We start from the raw sequence: 19,974 nt of genomic DNA, 5'->3' as shown, positions 1-19,974 counted from the left end.
GTCACATTTAAAAAGTAGTATTAATAATGACAATTAATTGTATTGTGAGTGGAGAAAATTGGCCCACCATATGAGAGAAATTTTGCAAAAATAGAAAAAATTAATTTTTGTGAACGTCCCAAAATGACAAAAAATGACTATTTTTGTGGACGGAGGGAGTATAAATTTAAATCATACTCTCTTTCGTCTATGATATTGTTTTCACTTTTACTATTTTAATCCATCCACAATATCACTTTCACTTATAGCACTAGCCACTAGGATCCACAAAACTCCACTCACAATAATAGTGAGACTCAAACTCCAACACTCACTATTATCAACTATTATCCACCACTTTTTAAAACTTGTGTCATCCACCAAGTGAAAACAATTTCATAAACGGAGGGAGTATATAAAGTATAGGCTTAGTTCAAAAAATAAATAGATTATATCAACTAAAGGCTCAAACTAGCCAATGGCCCTTAACTCAAAATTTAGACTCTTTTTTATGAGAGGTCTTGGATTCAATTTCGCATATGTGCGATGTTGTATTTTTTCATATTTATGTGGTGTAGAGGTCCCGAATGAAAATCTCTTGACCCATATCCGATCCAGTTCTTAATCTTAGCACGGAAGATTATCATTCATGTCCCTTTGGGGACATTTACGGCGAGCTGAAGATAATCTTCCAAGACGGTTAAATTCCAATATCGGTGAATTTGGCATGCTTATTTTGGAGTTTCTGAATTAAATAACGATATAAATGTGCTCAATCAGTCGACATTATTTAACGATGTAGAGATCTCACTATAGTATGGGCACCACTTAACTAATGATATATACCCAAATTGGCCAAGGCTTGTGAAAAATCCTCCATTTTTGAATGACGATAATAATAATAGGTTTAAAATGATATAAAAGGGTGCAAAGAATGACGATGAAGCGCAGTCTGTTGGTAAGACGCTTCTCCTTCAATCAATAGGTTCGGAAGTTCGAGTCATTCTAGGAGCTAGAGTGTGAGTGGGTTTTTTCCTTTAACAATTTAAAAAAAAAAAAAACAAACAAAGAAGAAAATAAAACGAGATTTTGAGTTATTATAAAAATTAACGATGAAGGCATAATCGAGGATGAATGACGAATATGCTATGAAATAAGGAGATGGGGGAAACAATAAGGCATCGAGCAGTTACATAAGGAATTTCGTTAAAATTTCGAACATATTTGAATCAAGATACAAGCATCCACGGCAAACCAATGCAATAAACAAGTTCACCGCCGTCTCAAACAAAATTTATTGAGCACATTTGAACAAGATTCAATCTTATCGAACTGTAATGTATATGCGACTTATATAATTTTTTATTTTAATTATTAGTATAATTTTTTAATTTAAATTTAACAAAGTTTTCATTTTAAAAATTTAATATTTATCTAATTTAAAATTCAATTTTTTAAAAAAAGGGATAAAAAATCTATGGAGTCCTTTTATAAAACTTTGGGTGTGGTAGTGGATCTCTATGGAATCTGTCTTAAACAACAATTAAGAATCTCTTAAACCCAAAAAGAAAAGGTAACAAGACATTTTCCCTTCAACAATGGCTAGAATTACCATATGAGGAGCAGCATACATAGGCACAAAAAAGATTAAGGCTAAAAAGTTGAAGGAATCATAACGCTATACAAATCGTGGATGGCTTCACTACAAACTCAATTCCACTAATAATAACATCAACTCGGCACAGGCGCGGGGTGAATTTTGCTTTTGGCGCTGCAAATTTTATCAGCTTTAAAATCAGATGTCTCCACCACAGTGAGTTTCCTCAATATCTCACCTTGTTCCATTTTCTTCACTAATCTCTCCTTCTGCCGCTTCTGCTGCACGTACACCGCCGCGTAGCTAGCCCCAATGGAAGACATTTTTAGAATCTGTTCTGCTGTGTGGAATGGATGCGAGGTGAAAATGAGGGAATTTAAAGAAAGGGAAATTGCGATAGTGGGCGTCGATTGTGGTGATGGAAAAGGCGGTTTAGATTAGAACACAGATAAGAATGATTCTAGGGTTTTGCATCGTGGCCGCACGATTTGGGCCAACCCAGATAGCTCAATCACGTGCTGCCCAACAAGATATTTAATTTTAATAAATTATTCTACGCTCAATTTACGCGGATTTGGGGAATGTTAAATTATTGGAATACAAATTCAAAGATACGGAAATGGCATGGCCTTGTTGAAGTAAACGAGTTTAGACCACCCAAACATTATTGTTATTATTATGAAAAACTAAAGTTTTAACCTTAATTATCGGCTTTTTATAACGAAAATATTTCGAATTATATAATTATAATTAAATACCCAAATTATCCCAAGATTCAATGAATCATGTTATAGAAAGATTTTGTAGCTCGTCAAAAATTACTTTGCGATCGTTACCGTCACAAATGATACTTATTGTGACCGTCAAAATACTCAAGCGATGAGTCAAAAAATAATATTTATTATTCTTTAAATATGAGATTGTCACTATCACAAATGATTACTTATTGTGCGCATCATTGCACTAAATATATAAGTTATAGTTTGTATGGGTTGGACTTCACATATTTCATCTGAACATTGCCTCCTAGACTCCTAGTTGAAGATGTCTAGTCCAAGTGATAAAACTGAAGCACTAAAAGATTATCTCTTTTAAAAGGTCATTGATTCAAGTCTTATTGAAAGCTTGTGAGTTGTAGTGGGTTGTATTTTATTTGATTTATTAAATTATACTTATTTGATTATTTATTTGTAATAGTATAATTACCATTTGATTAAGTCATCAACATAATATATAGTATGTTGTATCTTAAAAAAAAATATGCCTCCTACTAACTTTTAGCATTATTTATAAATGTTTTCAAGTGGAAACCAAGCACGACGAACTCTATCTATGAATAATAAGGTCTAAGATTCAAATTCCACCACTCTCTCTCTCAAAAAAATAAAAATAAAAAACCATTATTTATAGCAAAATGGAGTAAGGTACGAAAGTTATCCATATAATAAAGATGCTATATCTCCTTAAAAGTTTTCTAACAAAGGGAATACTGGTGTGGTGGCCCTCCACTTGAAACCAACCATACCCAGTACTTTTTTATATTTCTAAAATTTAATTTGCTTTAAGAAGATGGTATTGTTTAGATAATGTCGCCATATTATATATTAACTTAATGTAAGTCAACTCCCTTAATTAATTAATTAATTTTTACTCATCCCATAAAATAATTACATTTTCGTGATCTTTAAGTTCGAATTTTATAAAAAGTACGATTACAGAATAATTTAAATGAAAAAAATATAATTATTTTATACATTAAATATAGTTACTGTATATATCTATACTATATTAAAACAGCAGTTTTCAATTAGAAATTGATTTGAAATCAATTTCAATGGCAATTTTGTAAATAAATTTAATTAAAGAGGGTGATTAAAAAACTGCCAACAATGTACATCCATTTCCGTTAACCCACTACTTTAGCAAATTGTATAACCTATCTTCTACTAATATGGAGTAGTATTTTATTACATGTTATTTTTGGCGAATTTAATACCATGCATGTAGCTTTTGTTATTCATAACTAAATGTAAAATTAATGATTATCAATTATGTGCTGCAATGATATACATATTTATACATAAAGCAAATTAACATTTTAAAAATATTAGTGAAGATCTAATGAGAACGACAAAAAAAAAAAAAAAAAAAAATCTGAAATGGAAATATAGAAAACACAATGGAGCTCAAAATAAAATTGTTAAGGTTATAAGAAAGGGGAATTGAAAATTTTGTTTTGATATTTTTGTTTAAAAAATAATATCATACTCCATCCGTCCACAAAAAATAGTTAATTTTTGTCATTTTGGGACGTCCACAAAAATTATTCTCTTTATTATGAATATAAAGATAAATAAATTTATAAAAAAAATAACACTTACTATTTAAAATTAAAATATATATGTGTTTGCTCCAAAAAAATTATAATTATATGTAGTATTAATTGCAGTTACTTCAATATTATATTATATATTTATATATGATCTTATAATTGGTTGATTTCATTGCATGAATACTGCATCTATAATTTTGACAAATACTATATGTAGTCTTCGTCTAAATTAATAAATTATTCATTAATTATTGAATTTAAGATTATCTATATCTAATATATAAAAAAAAGTTATGACTTTTTCAAAAATATTAATTATGATTATTCTATCAATTCGTAAATGTTCGTTTTTAAAAAATAATCTTATGAAATATTAAAGTTTTTATATATTTTGTTAGTGTACTTCTCTATTTTTTTGTAGTACAACTATAAATATTGTATAAAATTAAACATTTCAAAATTAACTATGTGTTATATTTAATAGTTTTTCTAATTTAATATTATATATATAATTTTAATAATAACTATTATCGTGCATCGCACGATGGGCAAATCTAGTTAAGTATAATGATCATAAAAAAATTATATTTCTGTTATAACTCAATTATAGTCTACATATATACCATACACATATATTCCCCATAATGTATGTTTCATATGTATAAATAATACATCATTCGTTCTATTATTATTGGCCTATTTCATTCAAACACGGGTATTAGAAAAATAAGATTGTAGGATAAAAATATGTAACTGTGTGTGAGATCATATTATTCGTAGTGGAAAAAATCGAAACAGATCAATATTATTGGAACACTCCAATAAGAAAAATAGGCCAACAATAATGGGACGGAGGGAGTATATACTAAATAATATTTATTTCTCCATATATATATTGCACACCTAAATAATTTATTCTAATCTAATATTTTGTGATCTAATAATTCAAGTAGATAAATACAAGTAATATCTATTTAATATGTTAATAAAATATTAAAATAAAATTAAATGGAAACATGCACTAATTGCATATTATAATATATATAATACTAACAGAGAGAGAAAATATAGTGAGAATATTATATTTCATAATGATGCGAATCGATAACAAATAAGTCAATAAAATTTACGAATAAAACAATATAACTAGAGAATAGTCATTTTTAATTGGGTTCGAATCCTAAAGGAGAGCGAGTTTTTCACCACATTATTTGGATACAACTATTCGTACATTATATTGATTTACTCGTATATTTTATTGATTTATTCATTACTCGCATTTCTCACGTAAGATAGCATTCTCATGGAGATGTTCAAACAAGAGTTCTTAAATAAAATAGGAAGGATAACCATACTCACCTGAGTTTGAATCGTGAAAGGGAAACAAGTTTCACCATATTAACTTAATTCGTGCATTACAAGGAGTTTATTCATGGATTTTATTGATTTATTCGTTATTCTCATTTTTCACAAAAATAAATAGTCATTCTCATTATGACTCAACCATTTATAGGGTTGAGATTTGGTAAAACCATTTTCTTAAATAATATATAATGTGACACGTGGCAGAGGTCTTCCAAGATTTAAAAAAAAAACAAGGAAGAGTATTGTCTTATAAAAATCATAGTCTCACGTCCGCACCAGGGGAGTGCGCTCGTGCCCTGCGGACTCTTCTGCGCCCATTGGTGGTGTCAAAGCAACCAATTTTACATGCATATTTTTGTGTTACAGTGTATGCATATTTATGTTTAACAATATGCATATGTTTTTTAATGACAAGAACCCTGTGCCTGCGCCAGGTGGTGTATGAGCATACATATTTGTGTTCAACATTATCCATACTAAAAACACGTTAAAAAAACTTAAAAATGCGAAAAACCCAAAATCATTATATTTTTAAGAGACAATAATCCTCCTCCACCTTTTCGTCTTGGAAAACCTCTGTCATGTGTCGCGATTTTATAAGTCCACATAGGTACAATGTGTGGTTCATATTTAAATTTATATATTCTAATTATTAATTAAGGGAAGGAAATTTCACTACAAAAAAACGCTCATTTTAGCTACGGATTTATTTCCGTAGCTATTCTGTGACGGAATCGCTACGGATTCGTGACGGATATATTTTGTTAAATTTCACAACGGATTTCCGTAGCAATACTTTCGCTACGGATGTATTCTGTCATTAAAGTAAAAAAAATTGCTATTTTTTGTTAAAAATCGTTAGCTACGGAATAACCGTAGCTAAATTCGTAACTAAACTAAAATTTAATCTGTAGCTACGGATGTTATCCGTAGCAAAATCATTGTGACTTACTAGCTACGGAATTTAGCTACGGAATTTCCGTAGCAAAATCGGATTTTCAAATCTAACGGCCTCTTTCTCGCTGCTCCAACCGCGCGGTTCTCATTTTACCCCCAATTACAAACCTAGCCGCGCTGCTCTTCCATTTCTCTCACAGCCATCTTCTCATCAGCGCCGCCACCGTCCTTACTCAGACGCTCACCGTCGCAGCCGCCGTCAATTGGTAAGTTCTCTTCGATTTGAGGGGGTTCTCTTCTGGTCATGGGAATGTTAATAACTAAGCTTTGTTATTTGATATTTACTCCCAATTTAGGGTGCTCAGACGCTCACCGTCGCACTGCCCTCGCCCAGCCTACCTCGTCCTGCGACTCCATAGCTGCAACATTTGCCAACAACAGGTAAGCTTCGAAATTTGCGACTCCATAACCACTGGTGCAGTTTTGGGGTTACCAAACTTATACTGCGCGTGAATTGCTGTCAGAACTTTGAAAATTTTGTGCTAATTTTGAAAATTTCTTTTGGTATATATTGATTTATATTATATATCGTGAATTGCTGTCTTTGCTGTGAATTCAAAACTTATGTTAAATTTTCAAAACTATGTGAATTCATCAATATATGTGGATTGCTGTCAATATATAACATATGTGCTAATAACATAAATCAATATATGTTTAGTGTTATGAGCATATGTTTGATTAACTTATCTTGTTTATTTTTCCTTGACAGGCTATGCAAACTCCATTTAGGTCCTATCTACAAGAGATGTTGGCTTTTGTAAGTGTCTCTTATTGTTTTTTTGGGTGCTGAATGTGGCATTTTTCTGATAGGTCCATAGTTTTCTAGATTTTTCATGTTTTAGATATATGACTTCTATTCTATGTACCACTTCAATGTTCCACCTTATGCTAATTTTGGATGGTTTTCTACAATGCCCAGTTTGCTTTGTACTTTTCACTTTGTTAGTATCATGGTCGTACTTCTCTTTGATGGACTATATTATGTTATCCTACTTCAGTATACCATCAGTAAGATTGTTTATTGCCATGCAAAATTATTTCCCAAACTCAGTGCCGCTCAGCCATTGCTAACAAATTAGTTTTGCTTCAATCATGTTGTTTCTTGTTTGTGCCTTTTAGTTTTGGAATCTGTTGATGTCATCATCTTACTTCTTCTTTGCCTGAGATTATTTATGGAATAGTCTTAAAATTCTTATATTGTCTGACTAGTAAATAGATGACATCGAGGCAGGAGCTGCCTTATCAGAGTTGTACTATAGAGCAGCAAAGCTCAGTTGTCTGAACTACCTTTGTCAGGCTCTAACTCTCTCCATACTTTTTTCTTCTGCCCAGGCTTGTAAATATAAATCAGACTGCTTTCATGCCATTAATCAGACATTTTATTCTAAATATGTAAATATATGATGCTGAAAATAATCCTAACTCCGATTTCTTTTGATAGTATAATATTTTTAAAATCCTAACTTCGATCCCCCATTAGAAGGAGAATTGAATTCCTTTTGTTTGTTGATTGTTTCCTATCATTTAAGACTTGGTACTATTTAAGACTTGGTACTATCACAAACCTGAAACATAGTGCATGAGTTCTTCTACTTTTCTAAAACTTGTATTTATTTATTTTTTCTTAAACAAAAATATGAGAAGAAAATAATAATAAGAAAGCTGAAAGATCAAAGTCATGAAGGAATATAACCGAGTAAGCTGATAACTTACTGTTTTGAATGGTGCGGTCCTGTTTATCTGCCACGACCATTTTGTGCAGTACCTGTTTTGTGCAGATAAAAAAAACTATCAAAAGTCGCTTAAAACAGTACCTGTTTTGTGCAGATCAGCAGAATATGAGGCATTATATACAGGGATAGCTGGAGAATCTCTGCCACGGCCATTTTCTTGAAGGAACTTAGGTATTGCTGCACTTCCACCAACTTAGGTATTGAAGAAACTTATGATTTTCAACCCTCGCCTCCTCTATCATCAATGCTTATGAAATTTTGGGAATTTGGGCTCCAAATCTCTTGCTTCTTGAGTTTTCAGGTGATGTTTATGGTACTTGTTTTTTGGATGTCCCGTCTTGGACTCATGCGAGGCTTGATTTTATGGATGAGCCGCCGCCTCTTGAAACGTTTAACCATCTTCTTTGGAGCATCCACCATGTTACGGACCTCACATTATCAGATGTGGGCATTCAGGTCACTATGAAAATTCAGCACTTTTGATCATTTTTATGATTTGAGTTGACTTGATCGATACATATATATCCTATTGAAACGCTATGGTTATATATCTCTTTATTACTTGAACATAATGTGATGTTGTGTTAATTTGCAGTTACTTCACGAGATGAAGGAGAAAGATATGTTTGTGCAGTTTTCGAATGTTAAGTTTCTAAAAGTCACAACTTCTAAAGTCAATAAAATTCTATGCTACCTCCAAACTTTGCAGTTTTGCTGCTGCATGAGTATATAATTCTATGCTACCTCCAACTTTCCAACTTTTAGTTATTTTACTGAGTATATAATTATTATTATTATTGTTATTATTTATCGTATATAAATGTTTGTTTATATCTTCATAAACAGGCTACAGCGAAGGGAGTCCCAGTGTCGAGTGTGATCTAATGACTCTTTTCGAGCTTTACACGTGAAGAAGGATGTGACTTACACTGATAAGAAGTCTGAAAGAATCGATGTAAGTTATTTAAAATTCTTTAATATGAAAGAAGTTTTATCTCATTTTTATGGAATTAATAGCATTACAAACTTGTTCAATCTCACCATTCATTATCTTAAATTCTAAGACTTCAATCATTAGTAGATAGGATGCAAGTCTTTTACATCAATAGATGGAGTTATTCCTCTTTCTTGGAGCTTAGTCTTTGCATTTCTTATAAAACTTAGCCTTTCGTGTAAATGGGTTGGCAGCCTTAGTGTTCTTGAGCTATCCACTAAAGCCCTTGGAAGAATTAAATTTAGTGAATTAGCAAGACTTCAATCATTTGAGTGTAGCTTATAAAATTTGTTGGTTGTAGTTTGGTTGAAACAAATATATGTCTTTAATAGTGTATATTTTTAATATGTTTTATATAACATTTTTTATCAATTAGGTGGAGATACAAGAAATTGCTGCAGAGATGGGCCAATCTAATCCTGATACGCCCGTGGATATGAACAAGATTTATCTAGATGTCTTGGGAGGCGGTTTAGATAAAAAGCAAAGATTGTTCGGCACAGGTAGTCTCGCATCAACCTTGAAGACCGATATATCGGGAGAGAGTAGTACTTCAGCTATGTCCGACATCGACAAAGAGCAGTATGCTACTCGCCTAGGAGATGTAGAGGAGCAACTTCAAGCGGAGCGAGAAAGGACATCTCGATTAGAAGAACATGTTAAAGTTGCAATGGAGATTATCAAGCAGTTGCAAGGGCAATCAAGCACCGCCACTAGTCATCCAAATCCACCATCACATGTTCCATGATCATATATGTGTTTTGATTTCGATATCGACTATCTCTAGGTGCTTGGTTTTGAAATACTTGTTAGATATGTGATTTCTAGACTATTTGGGTTTGTAACTACTATTTCTAGGTGTTTGGTTTTGAGATACTTATATGTGATTTCTAAACTATCTTGGTTTATGACTATTTTGGTTTATGACTTTGATATTGATTATTTTGGGATAATGAGTATGTGTGTTGGATATTGAAATAATAGTTATTGTTCCTAGTTTTGCTGAAAATCGAATATATAACATGTTGTATCTAGGTAAACAAAAATTAAAATAAAAAATACAAAATTTTAGCATCTTAGCTACGAATTTTTCCGTAGCTAAATCCAAATAGCTGGTGAAGAAACTCCTGTCGCCGGTCTATTGTCTGATTCGCTACGGATTTTTCCGTAGCCATTTAGCTATGGAAAAATCCGTAGCAATTTAGCTACGGATTTTCCCATAGCTAAATCTGTTGCTGAACGTTACACGACGTTTACGGCGACACATTCGAGCGAGGGAATTTCCGTAGCTAAATCCGTAGCTAACGTTAGCGAGGGATTGAATTTCCGTAGCTAAAAATTTAGCGACGAGCGATATACCATCGGACGATTTCCGTTTCCGATCCGTAGTTAAAGCTGTTTAGCTACGGAATTAATGTTTTTAGCTACGGAAATTTCCGTAGCTATTTTTCGCGAATTTTGTAGTGTTTACATGATCTACTTTTTCATAACTATGAATTTATCCAACAAAGTCATGAATATATTATAGGATCTTTATCCACTAGGCCACAATGTCTTTATTGTATTATTTTATGAAAAGTATTAATACAAGCGTTTTTTGTAAAGAGGCTCCACGCTACTGGCCGCAAAGATGTGATTAGTCGCACATAAATTTTTGTGTGTTATAATACTTCTTTTAGGAGTAATTGCCTATAAATTCATAATATTTATACGGAATTGGTTTTTGCTCTTAATTTAAAAAGTCTATTTTTAAATATATAACCTTTCGTTTTTGTCTCAAATTTGTTCGGTGACCGATTTTTTTCTTACCCCAGCGCCGGAAATGACACGGTGGCACATTTATTTATGACATGTGAAAAAAAAATTAAAATAATAAAAAAACATCCACAACATCATATTCCCCTATCTCCCCCACTCCCAAACCCTAACTTCTCATCCCCCCACCCGTCGGCGCCGGCCGCCCCCTCCCCCGCCCCACATCGCCGCCGCCACTTCCCCCTCCCCCTCCCTAGACCCGTCGGCCGTACCCCTCCCGTCCCCAGACCTCGGCCAGCGCCGGCGGGAGGGAAAGTTAGGGTTTGGGAGTGGGGGAGATTGGGAAAGATGATGATGTGGATGTTTTTTTTTTAATTTTTTTTTCCACATATCCTAAATGTGCCACCATATCAATTTCGGCTGTCACCGTGTCATTTCCGGCGCCGGCGTAAAATCGGTCACCGGATAAATTTGAGACAAAAATTAAAGTTTATGTATTTAAAAATAGACTTTTTAAATTATGAGCAAAAACTAATTCCGTATAAACGTTATGGATTTACAGGCAATTACCGTCTTCTTTTATTCTGAAAAAATAACTCTAAATGAGAGTGACACAAGTTTTAATAAAAATAATTGAATATATTGTGAGTGAAAAAATGATTCAAATCCATATAAGAATAGTGTTAATAATGATAACTAATTGTATTATGAGTGGAAAAATAGACTTATCATATGATAAAATAAGTAAATAAGATGAAATATTATTTGTGAAATAATATTTATAAATAAAATATGGCTTATACATGTATGAATTATGATCCATCCACCCTAATCCAATTCCACCTACAATAATTGAATTACTTTGTTGGTGGGCGGCCGCCCTGAAACCACAAATATTTCTTGATTTTTAAATAATCATAAAATTTCAATGGGCTCTTCTTGCTTTCACTCTTGAGTCTTGACAAGTGTACCTTTAGTCATTTCACAAAAAAGTACTCCAATATCTTAAAGTTATTTATTTTTCGAATCGTCGACTCTCAACAAATATGACTTATTTAATGAGATACTGACTATGTCCCACGGCGCACAAAATAAGTATTTCGAAGTAACAATATTTTTTCTTTTAAAAAAATTAAACATTTCGAAGTAATAGTTGAGTCCTTATTTGCATGCATGATGTGCAGATGTCGATCATCTTTATTTTTTTATTTCTTACTATTAAAATATACTATTCGGAGAGGAGGTTCCGATGGCGTGAGAAATGTGTGGCCCACATGGGTTCACAAATTATAGGCATCAAATTTTGATATGTTTATGTATTATTGTTAAAAGTAATTTTAGTTTTTCATAAAAAGGTGAATATTTTCAAAAAAGTATGGTATATATTTTTAAAAGGGCAAGTAAATTTTAGCCCATTTCGTATTGCCCTACATTGCTTTGTCGTGAATATGGGGCGAACCCGAATATCCCGTGAAGTGATGAATAGAGTAATTAATAATTATGGTTGGCAAAGGTATCTTTGCTTATGTTGTCTTAATTTTAGAAAAATGTAGTGTATATGATATCAGAATTTCCAGTAATGAAGTAAAATGTAAATGTTCCAAGTGGATATCAAACTGTGTAATCTCTTCTCTGTGAACGGTGAAGTCTTGTGTTCAAACCTCACTGCTTTCCCTCCCCAACTCTCTCAAGTGAGGATGTGTAAATGAATCAAAAAAATTTGGTTCGATTCGGTATTCGATTCGAATTTTTGATATTCGAATACGAATACAAATACTTTTCGTGATTCGTTTAGTTATCTAATACGATTCGAAAGTTACGATATTCGAAAATATTCAATAACTAAATATATATATATATATGTATGTATGTATGTATGTATGTATGTATGTATGTATGTATTTATTAAAATAAAAATGAATTACAATAATAGCACTGTTGATAGCATTCACATGCTTGCTTTATTTATTCAAATAATTCTAGTTAATTGAAGTGTTATGACGTACTTCTATTTATTCAAGTGTTATATAAGAGTTCTTATTTATGCTTGCTTTATTCAAATGCTTACTTATGCTATTCAAACTTTTGAATATTAGGTTTGTATTGAGAGTTGGATTTTGAAACAGAAGAATATATTTTTAGCATATATTATTGAATTTTTAAGTAAATGTAATGTGCGTGATCTCCATATTATTTTAGAATTTTTCTTTATTAAAGTCGTGAATTGAATATATTCAAATTAAACTAAATAGTAGGAATTTTCGATTTAAATTGTATAACATACACTTGTAAAAAAAATGAAACAAATATTCGTGAATCAGTATACGAATAGTAAAATATGATTCGAAAGATATTCGAATACCGATTCGAATATGCAATTAATTTTACGAATATGAATCAAATACAATGATATTCGATTCGATTCGATTCGTTTACATTCCTACCCCCAAGTTAAAAAAAAAAAAAGGTAAAATGTAAATAATGCATACCTCAGTCAGAGGGCAAAAAGGCTATCTGGCTTTAACCAACCATGGATCACACTTACGTACATGTTAGTTGCAATATTTTGAAGGGAGGACTACTTTTAACTAACCAAGGCTATTATCTTATCTTTTCTATATTTTAAGGTCTAAAACATAATTTTCTTAATTTTTTTTTTGGATAAATTATATAAATAAATAAAAAATTTAAAAATCGTACATTTTTTTCCGATAAATTACAAGAATAAATAAAAAAAATTTAAAAACCTTTTCTTAGATTAACCCCATACCACCGAGCTAACACACACTCACCAATTTTCTTATAACTTAATAAAAGCGCTATTGTACAATAATTACGGCTCTTCTTTCTTTTGATAAATTAACAACGCTCGAGTCCTTAGCTGTTCTATTGGGCCAAGCCCAAATATTAGAAAGGATTTATCCACATCACTTTGCTTTGTATGCTTCGTTTATTTATTTATTTCCTCTCTATTTTTTTTTTCTTTTCTTTTATTTAAGAAAACAACAGAAGAGTGAGGGGTTAGGTAGACCTCCAACCTGTGAATAAATATCAACCAATATCTCATACATGACCCTGCTCAAAAGTGACAACGCCCAACTGAAACCAAAGGAAAAAGCATAAACGAGACAAAACAGAACCATTCATAGATGTAGCCAAAAGTGATTACATTCCAAAGACAACGGAAACAAAATCAAGAAGGAACAAAACTAACTATCAACATGATATCTGAATCTGAAGTTAGGATAACCATAGCAAGAAAATAACAAGGAGCAAACACAGAATCGAACATAGTCAACGCCTGAACCTGATGCCCTCGCCTAGTCATAAAATCAGCAGGGCGGTTTTCCTCTCGGTGGATGTGAGTGAAACGAATCCGCCGGTGTCGAATAAGCTGTCGAATCCAGGCAACAGTATGACAGATACTAGCATGACCGTGACGCCATCATACATGAGCAAAACTATTGCCGCAACAACCATCTCAACCCAGATATGAACAGAGAACGTGATAGCAAGCTTAAGACCATCGAGCAGAGCAGCTAACTCAGCCTCAAAACATGAGGTGGCCGTACAAGGAGTGCAGAAAGCAAGGAGAGACTAGTGTGATCACGAACCACTCCTCCACCCTTTCCACGATGCGCCTGTAAGTCATAAGATCCATCAGTGTTCAGCTTCACCAAAGGAGACTCTGGGGGTCCCATCGCACCATAGTGGAGCGAAGCGTCCTCCTCGGGGGGGAGCTGATGGCATGAAATCGACCGGAGGAGAAATATCAGTACGTACAAACGAATATCCGACGCTTCTTCATTCACTACTCACGCAGCTCTTCAAATACAATATGCAAGAAAATATTTTGTTGTTTCAAGTTGGTTCAAATGTGAGATGCAACACAAGCTGCTCTTTTGTGAATTTGAACATGTATTGAGCAAATCATGTGATTTGAAGAATATAGATAGTTTAGAGATGCATTTGTTTGAATCTGACATAATATGAATTAAAACAATATTTATGTGCTACCTTTGATGCAATCAACCCTTATCCTGTTACTTCCACACGCACACACACACAAAACAAATTTCCATGAAATAAAAAAGTCAGTGAATATGAACGAAAATGATGGGGAAAAAAGAGAGAAAAAACATCATTTGATAATTAAACCAATGCATGAACAATTCCAGATTTCCATTAATAAGGCATGAAGCATTTTGGAGGATCGCTCAATCTTGCAAATATTCCAGCAAATGTCAATCCCTAAAACTCGTCTACATTAAAGAAAAAATAAAATGAAGACAAATCTTGATCAAAAATCACAAACCATTCAAGAAAATAAGGGTCACAGCCAAGAATGTCCTGATGAAAGATCCTTCGAGTGTTGCTGCAGCAGCATAGTATTGCTCGATCATAATATTAAACCTGCAGTTTCCGATGGAGGGATCGGCTCTCGTCACTGTCCCGAGGCCATTGAAGTTGCAAGCTTCAGCAGCCTGATTGTTTATCTGGTAATAGCTGTTGAAAGCGAACGATATATTCTCCCGCACATCCAAGCCGCCACACGACGTCTGGTATCCGAGGCATGTGCAGTCGCCTAGGCTGCAGGCGTAGCTCACGCTCTCCGCAACCTTAGGATCATCGAGCCTCGCATTTGGCTTCATGATGCACCATTTCGGCTCCAAGTAGCTCACATTTCTTGCAGGGATGAGAGAATTCGAGTTTATGGTGCCAAGGTTGAGAGGGTATTTGGGTTGCCCGTCGTACCTGAAGATCCCCCAGTGGCGCTCAAAGTTTCCTGGTTGGATGCTCTTCACGTCCTCGTCGATCAAGCTGAAAAGGTAAGCATCGATTGGACCGGACCTCATCGGGGTTCCTTTCCCGGCAGACATACGAGTCATGAAGCCTTGGTTGAATCGCTGCGCGTACTGTAGGTTGGCATTCCTATCGCCGTCTGTGGGCCAGCCGATCTCGCCAAGTATGATAGGCATGTTGGGAAACCCGTTCTTCTGTAATGCCCACACGAGAGTATCGTGGTTGGCATCAAACATGTTGTTGTAGGTCATCCCACCGTCGTTGAGTGGCGTTGCATCCCCATCGAAGAAGGCGTATTCAGCGGGGAAGGTGGGTTCTGTGTAGAGGCTTATGAATGGGTATATGTTGACTGTAAATGGGGCTCCGTTGTCGTTCAGCAGCTTCACAATCGGCATCATGTAATCATGGATATCAGCTCGGAAATCCCCTCCCGATGGCAAGCCACTCTCGGTCGAGTAGACATCAGCATTGTTTGGACAAGTGATCTTCACTTGGTCGTGAAGCTTGGCCTTCGTGAGGGCGTCTTGGATGTTTTTGAGAGCCGGGTACATCGTTCTGAGAAAGCTACCATTGTACGTCTGCAAGAAAGGTTCGTTTCCAACAGCCACATACCTATCACCATCACCATTCACGTCATCAGTTCAAAATCAACCTCGTAAAATAACATCACGCAAATCCGTTCAATAGAGAAAGACTGACCTGATCATGACATTGTTGGCGGTGATATGATGGGTGACATTCTCCGATACCCATTTATCAGCAGCCTTCGAACTACTGGCTAAATCGGAAAGCATGTCATTCGGAATGCCAACCATAACCTGAATACCGGACCTGCCTAAAGCTCGTAGTGTATCATAATCAGCATCGAAGAGCTTTACCTTCTGAATCCCATTCTCCCTTAGCATCCTCACTACTATCTCCGGTCTCAACCGGTGAGATGATTGTGAGCCCCAGTTCGCGCCAATCCCTCCCACTGACCAACAATAACAGACATCAACATACTAACTAAACTGTGTTATGGAGCTTCAATACATTTTTCGATTTTCTCCCAAAATCTTGTGTGAAAGCCAATGGCCATTGAGAGTACGCGTGGCAATACAAAATGCAAATGCAACAATCAAATGACCTTTTACAAATCTTTTGTATTTTCTAATTACTTAAATATCCAACATAATAGCTGCAGACTTGAAAGATTTACAACACCGTAAGCAGCAACAGAACATAAAAGAAGCAGATCTAGATTCATAAAAGATGCACATATGACAAGTGTGAAATACCTGCAACGGCATGACTCACGGTACTCATTTTGACTGTGCTAGACGATACATCCCCAGCATCTGAAATAATCATGAGTTAAGAGTTAGTTGTAAGAATATGCATGGACTCCAAGATCCTAGAAACAAAAATTGTAAGTCCTGTAAGTCCCTCCAGCTTGAATTTTCGACATCGCAGAATTATTAGGACAACTGATAGACAACAAAAGGGCAGTATGGTCTTGCTTCTGTGGTGGTCCAACGTGTTTATACACAGTTGCATGTAATGGTGGTGGTGGCATTAAAATTTATTAAAAGAAAACAAACATATAACAATATCAACCTTTCTAGTTCAGTATAACTGGGCAGTGAGATAGTGCTTGCTTACACCGGAATTCTATCCTTGTCGTATAGATTTGCCCAAGTTACTAAGTGAATTAGAGTCGAACTGAACAAACTACACGAAGCTTTTAGACAGACATTGTTAATCTTGCACCTTCCATAGCAAAGAAAATGGAATTATAACAATGCTTTTCTTTTTCCTACAGATAAAGCAGGCCATGAATTAAACAATGTCATAAACTAGTATCACAAACATAGCCTGTCGGTCGCGTTTGGGCCGGATGATCTTGACACAAGGGCAAGTACTTGCCTTGGGGTGATCACTAAAAGCAATCACTTTGTTCAAGTTGGATGACACGGGGTTATCAGTATCTGAACTAGTCCATGGATTTTAACAGATGGAGTTCCCTAAAGAAGGCTTACTGGAGAAATCCTTACGAAGAACACAAAATGTAGCACTAGCACAGAGAAAAGCAAAGGAAATTTCAAGCTACCTCTATCAGCAGCAGATTCTGAAGTCAAAATCCTTTGATTATTTGCACCATTCAACCCGAGCCCTAACAGCTGAGACAGTAATTACACTAGCAACTATCAGATTCTGAAATTCATCATCAATTAAACGTTTAGATTTTGCAACTAAAAGTAAAAAAATTCAAAAACAACCTCCAGTTCAAGCATCTTGGGGCATTTTATCAGGCGTTAGAATACAGAAGCCTCAGATTCCAATCCAACAAATAATGCGAGCTCATGATTCATTCATCTATCATTTAAGGAAACACTAAGGGGGCGTTTACTTAGGAGGATTAGTCTTGAATCTTGATAGATAAAGTAAGGTTAATCTCTTGTTTACTTTGATGGATTGAAACTTTGAGATAGTTTTTCTTGATTCATATCTCATTGAAATGGTGGGATTAGAGAAATCCTACTCTTGATGATAAAAATACTCAAGCACGCATCTTATCAATCATCTAAATGAAAACAATTAATCAAAAGTTCTTTTAACTGGCATTACATGAGAGTCTGCATGATGAAGAACACTATCCCGATTACTAGTTTAATGGATTATTATGAGCCTAAAACAATAATTACTAGTTTTAGCAAAGGATGGAAGGGCAGTTATTGAACTATGAATACATGGTGTATTCACAATCATGAGTATGAATTTACGACATGTTACTAACCGGAAGCCAGTCATAACCGATCTTAGGTGAGCAAAGGGAATGAAAGTGCCACCAAACTAGAAAATAGAAATTAGCCATATCTGACATAACTAAGCTACTCTCAGACACAAGTTTCTTGACAACGAAATTCAATAATTTCAACTTCTCAAATGACATACTCTCCGCAAACATCTCAAATGGAAATCTTGAAGAATGTCATAAATAACAGAAATAATTTCAACTTCTCAATTAAAGAGGCATCAACACTAACATGTAGCCATCATTATTATAACCGAAAGTAATGTTCTTGCAATTTGCAGTCACTTCCAATAAATAGCATAGTTGCAATAATTAAACCAAAAGTTTTTTCTTTCTTTTTTCGAGCCAAAAGCTAAAGCATTTTTACTAAAGCTTGATTTTACCGTTCTTCCAATTAGTACAACTACATACTCCACCATAAATCTAATTCCTAATATAAACATTTTAACAAAAGAAACCTCAGTTCCTCACTTTACACTTCCTTTTACCGCAAAAGGGTAAATGTTATTAACATACAAAAAGGAAGAAATCAATGCTATCTTATTTCTTCGCCTGGGTTACACAATTGCTATTGCCAGTTACACTTACCCACAACATCAAAAATCACCACCTTTAAAATATGAAGAGAAAAACAATTTTAGGTGATGATTTTAGTCATTCAAAAATTGTCGGAATAATACAAGAAAAGAAAACATATTTCGCTTATCCGCTAAAAGTTTTGGACAGAAGAAACTAGAGAGAGAGAGAGAGAGAGAGAGAGAGAGAGGTTACCAAGATGACTATGAAGAAGAGCAGAAGGCGAAACATATCCAGTAGATCTCTACTTGGAGCTCTCTTCCTTTGAAGAGAACAAACAAAGTAACTGAGATAAAAATTAGATCTTGGAACTGAAAATTTGAAGTAAAAATTCAAATAAGCTGAGAAAGCTGCAATAAATTCATTGGCAAATAGCCAGTGGTTATCTAGGCTGCTTTGAAGTTGCGAGCATAGATAGATAGAGAGAGAGAGAGAGAGAGAGAGAGAGAGTGGGACCAGTGAAGTGGGACTTTTGCTGTCAAAATGTATAGAAAATCGATAAAGTATACTGGTGTGGTATTGTGGGCTTTTCTCTTGCATGTAAGGTTTTTATATTTTTAAGTTTGTTCCTTGAAAAGATATGATTCAGACATTCTCAAAAAAAAAGAAAGAAAAAAAAAAAGATATGATTCAGACAACAAATTATGTTCGCAAGTACGAGAATTTTCCAACATCAACATCATTATTTAAATCATATAAACCGATAATTAAGATATGAGCATTTTTTAGCCAAGCTGCACTGTCTTGAAATCTTATTAATTCAATCTAAAATAAAACAAACTTATATCTCAAAAATATTACTACTAGGTGTACAAAGAGAGCCTACTTGTACATATTGCCAAGTTGTTTATTACACCCACAAAGTATCAATTATGGGGCAGATCAGTTAATTAATAGTACTAGTTATCTTTTAGTAACCTTTTTTCATAAGTTCGGAAATAAGGGATTGAAATTATGTACATTGGTCATTCACCCTTTTCGACTAATGTTGTCAACTAGAGATGTAAATCAAATACAAAATTTTATGATTCAAATATAAATACAAATATTTTTTGTGATTCGTTTAGTTATCGAACACGATTCGAG

The 19,974-nt window shown here is 34.1% G+C and overlaps 1 protein-coding gene and 1 long non-coding RNA gene across 2 annotated transcripts; one reads left to right on the top strand and one right to left on the bottom strand.

The window, feature by feature from the left end:
- Positions 1–8,270: 8,270 nt before the first annotated feature.
- On the top strand, positions 8,271–9,868 carry LOC131021782 (uncharacterized). Its single transcript, XR_009101068.1, has 3 exons — positions 8,271–8,422; positions 8,562–8,921; positions 9,337–9,868. It is a non-coding gene; the product is annotated as an uncharacterized LOC131021782 (long non-coding RNA).
- Positions 9,869–14,880: 5,012 nt separating this feature from the next.
- On the bottom strand, positions 14,881–19,415 carry LOC131021781 (glucan endo-1,3-beta-glucosidase 6-like). The gene is made up of 5 exons (XM_057951069.1): positions 19,084–19,415; positions 17,608–17,677; positions 16,796–16,855; positions 16,218–16,491; positions 14,881–16,130 (listed from the first exon to the last, which is right to left on the bottom strand). The coding sequence occupies exons 1-5, from the start codon at positions 19,117–19,119 to the stop codon at positions 15,023–15,025; spliced, it is 1,548 nt and encodes a 515-aa protein (XP_057807052.1). The 5' UTR covers positions 19,120–19,415; the 3' UTR covers positions 14,881–15,022.
- Positions 19,416–19,974: the final 559 nt, after the last annotated feature.

This window comes from Salvia miltiorrhiza, chromosome 4 (genome assembly GCF_028751815.1).
Source record: "Salvia miltiorrhiza cultivar Shanhuang (shh) chromosome 4, IMPLAD_Smil_shh, whole genome shotgun sequence".
NCBI classification, from domain to species: domain Eukaryota; kingdom Viridiplantae; phylum Streptophyta; class Magnoliopsida; order Lamiales; family Lamiaceae; genus Salvia; species Salvia miltiorrhiza.
Note: the sequence above shows the minus strand (reverse complement) of the source record. Positions and strands in the feature narration are given on the sequence as shown.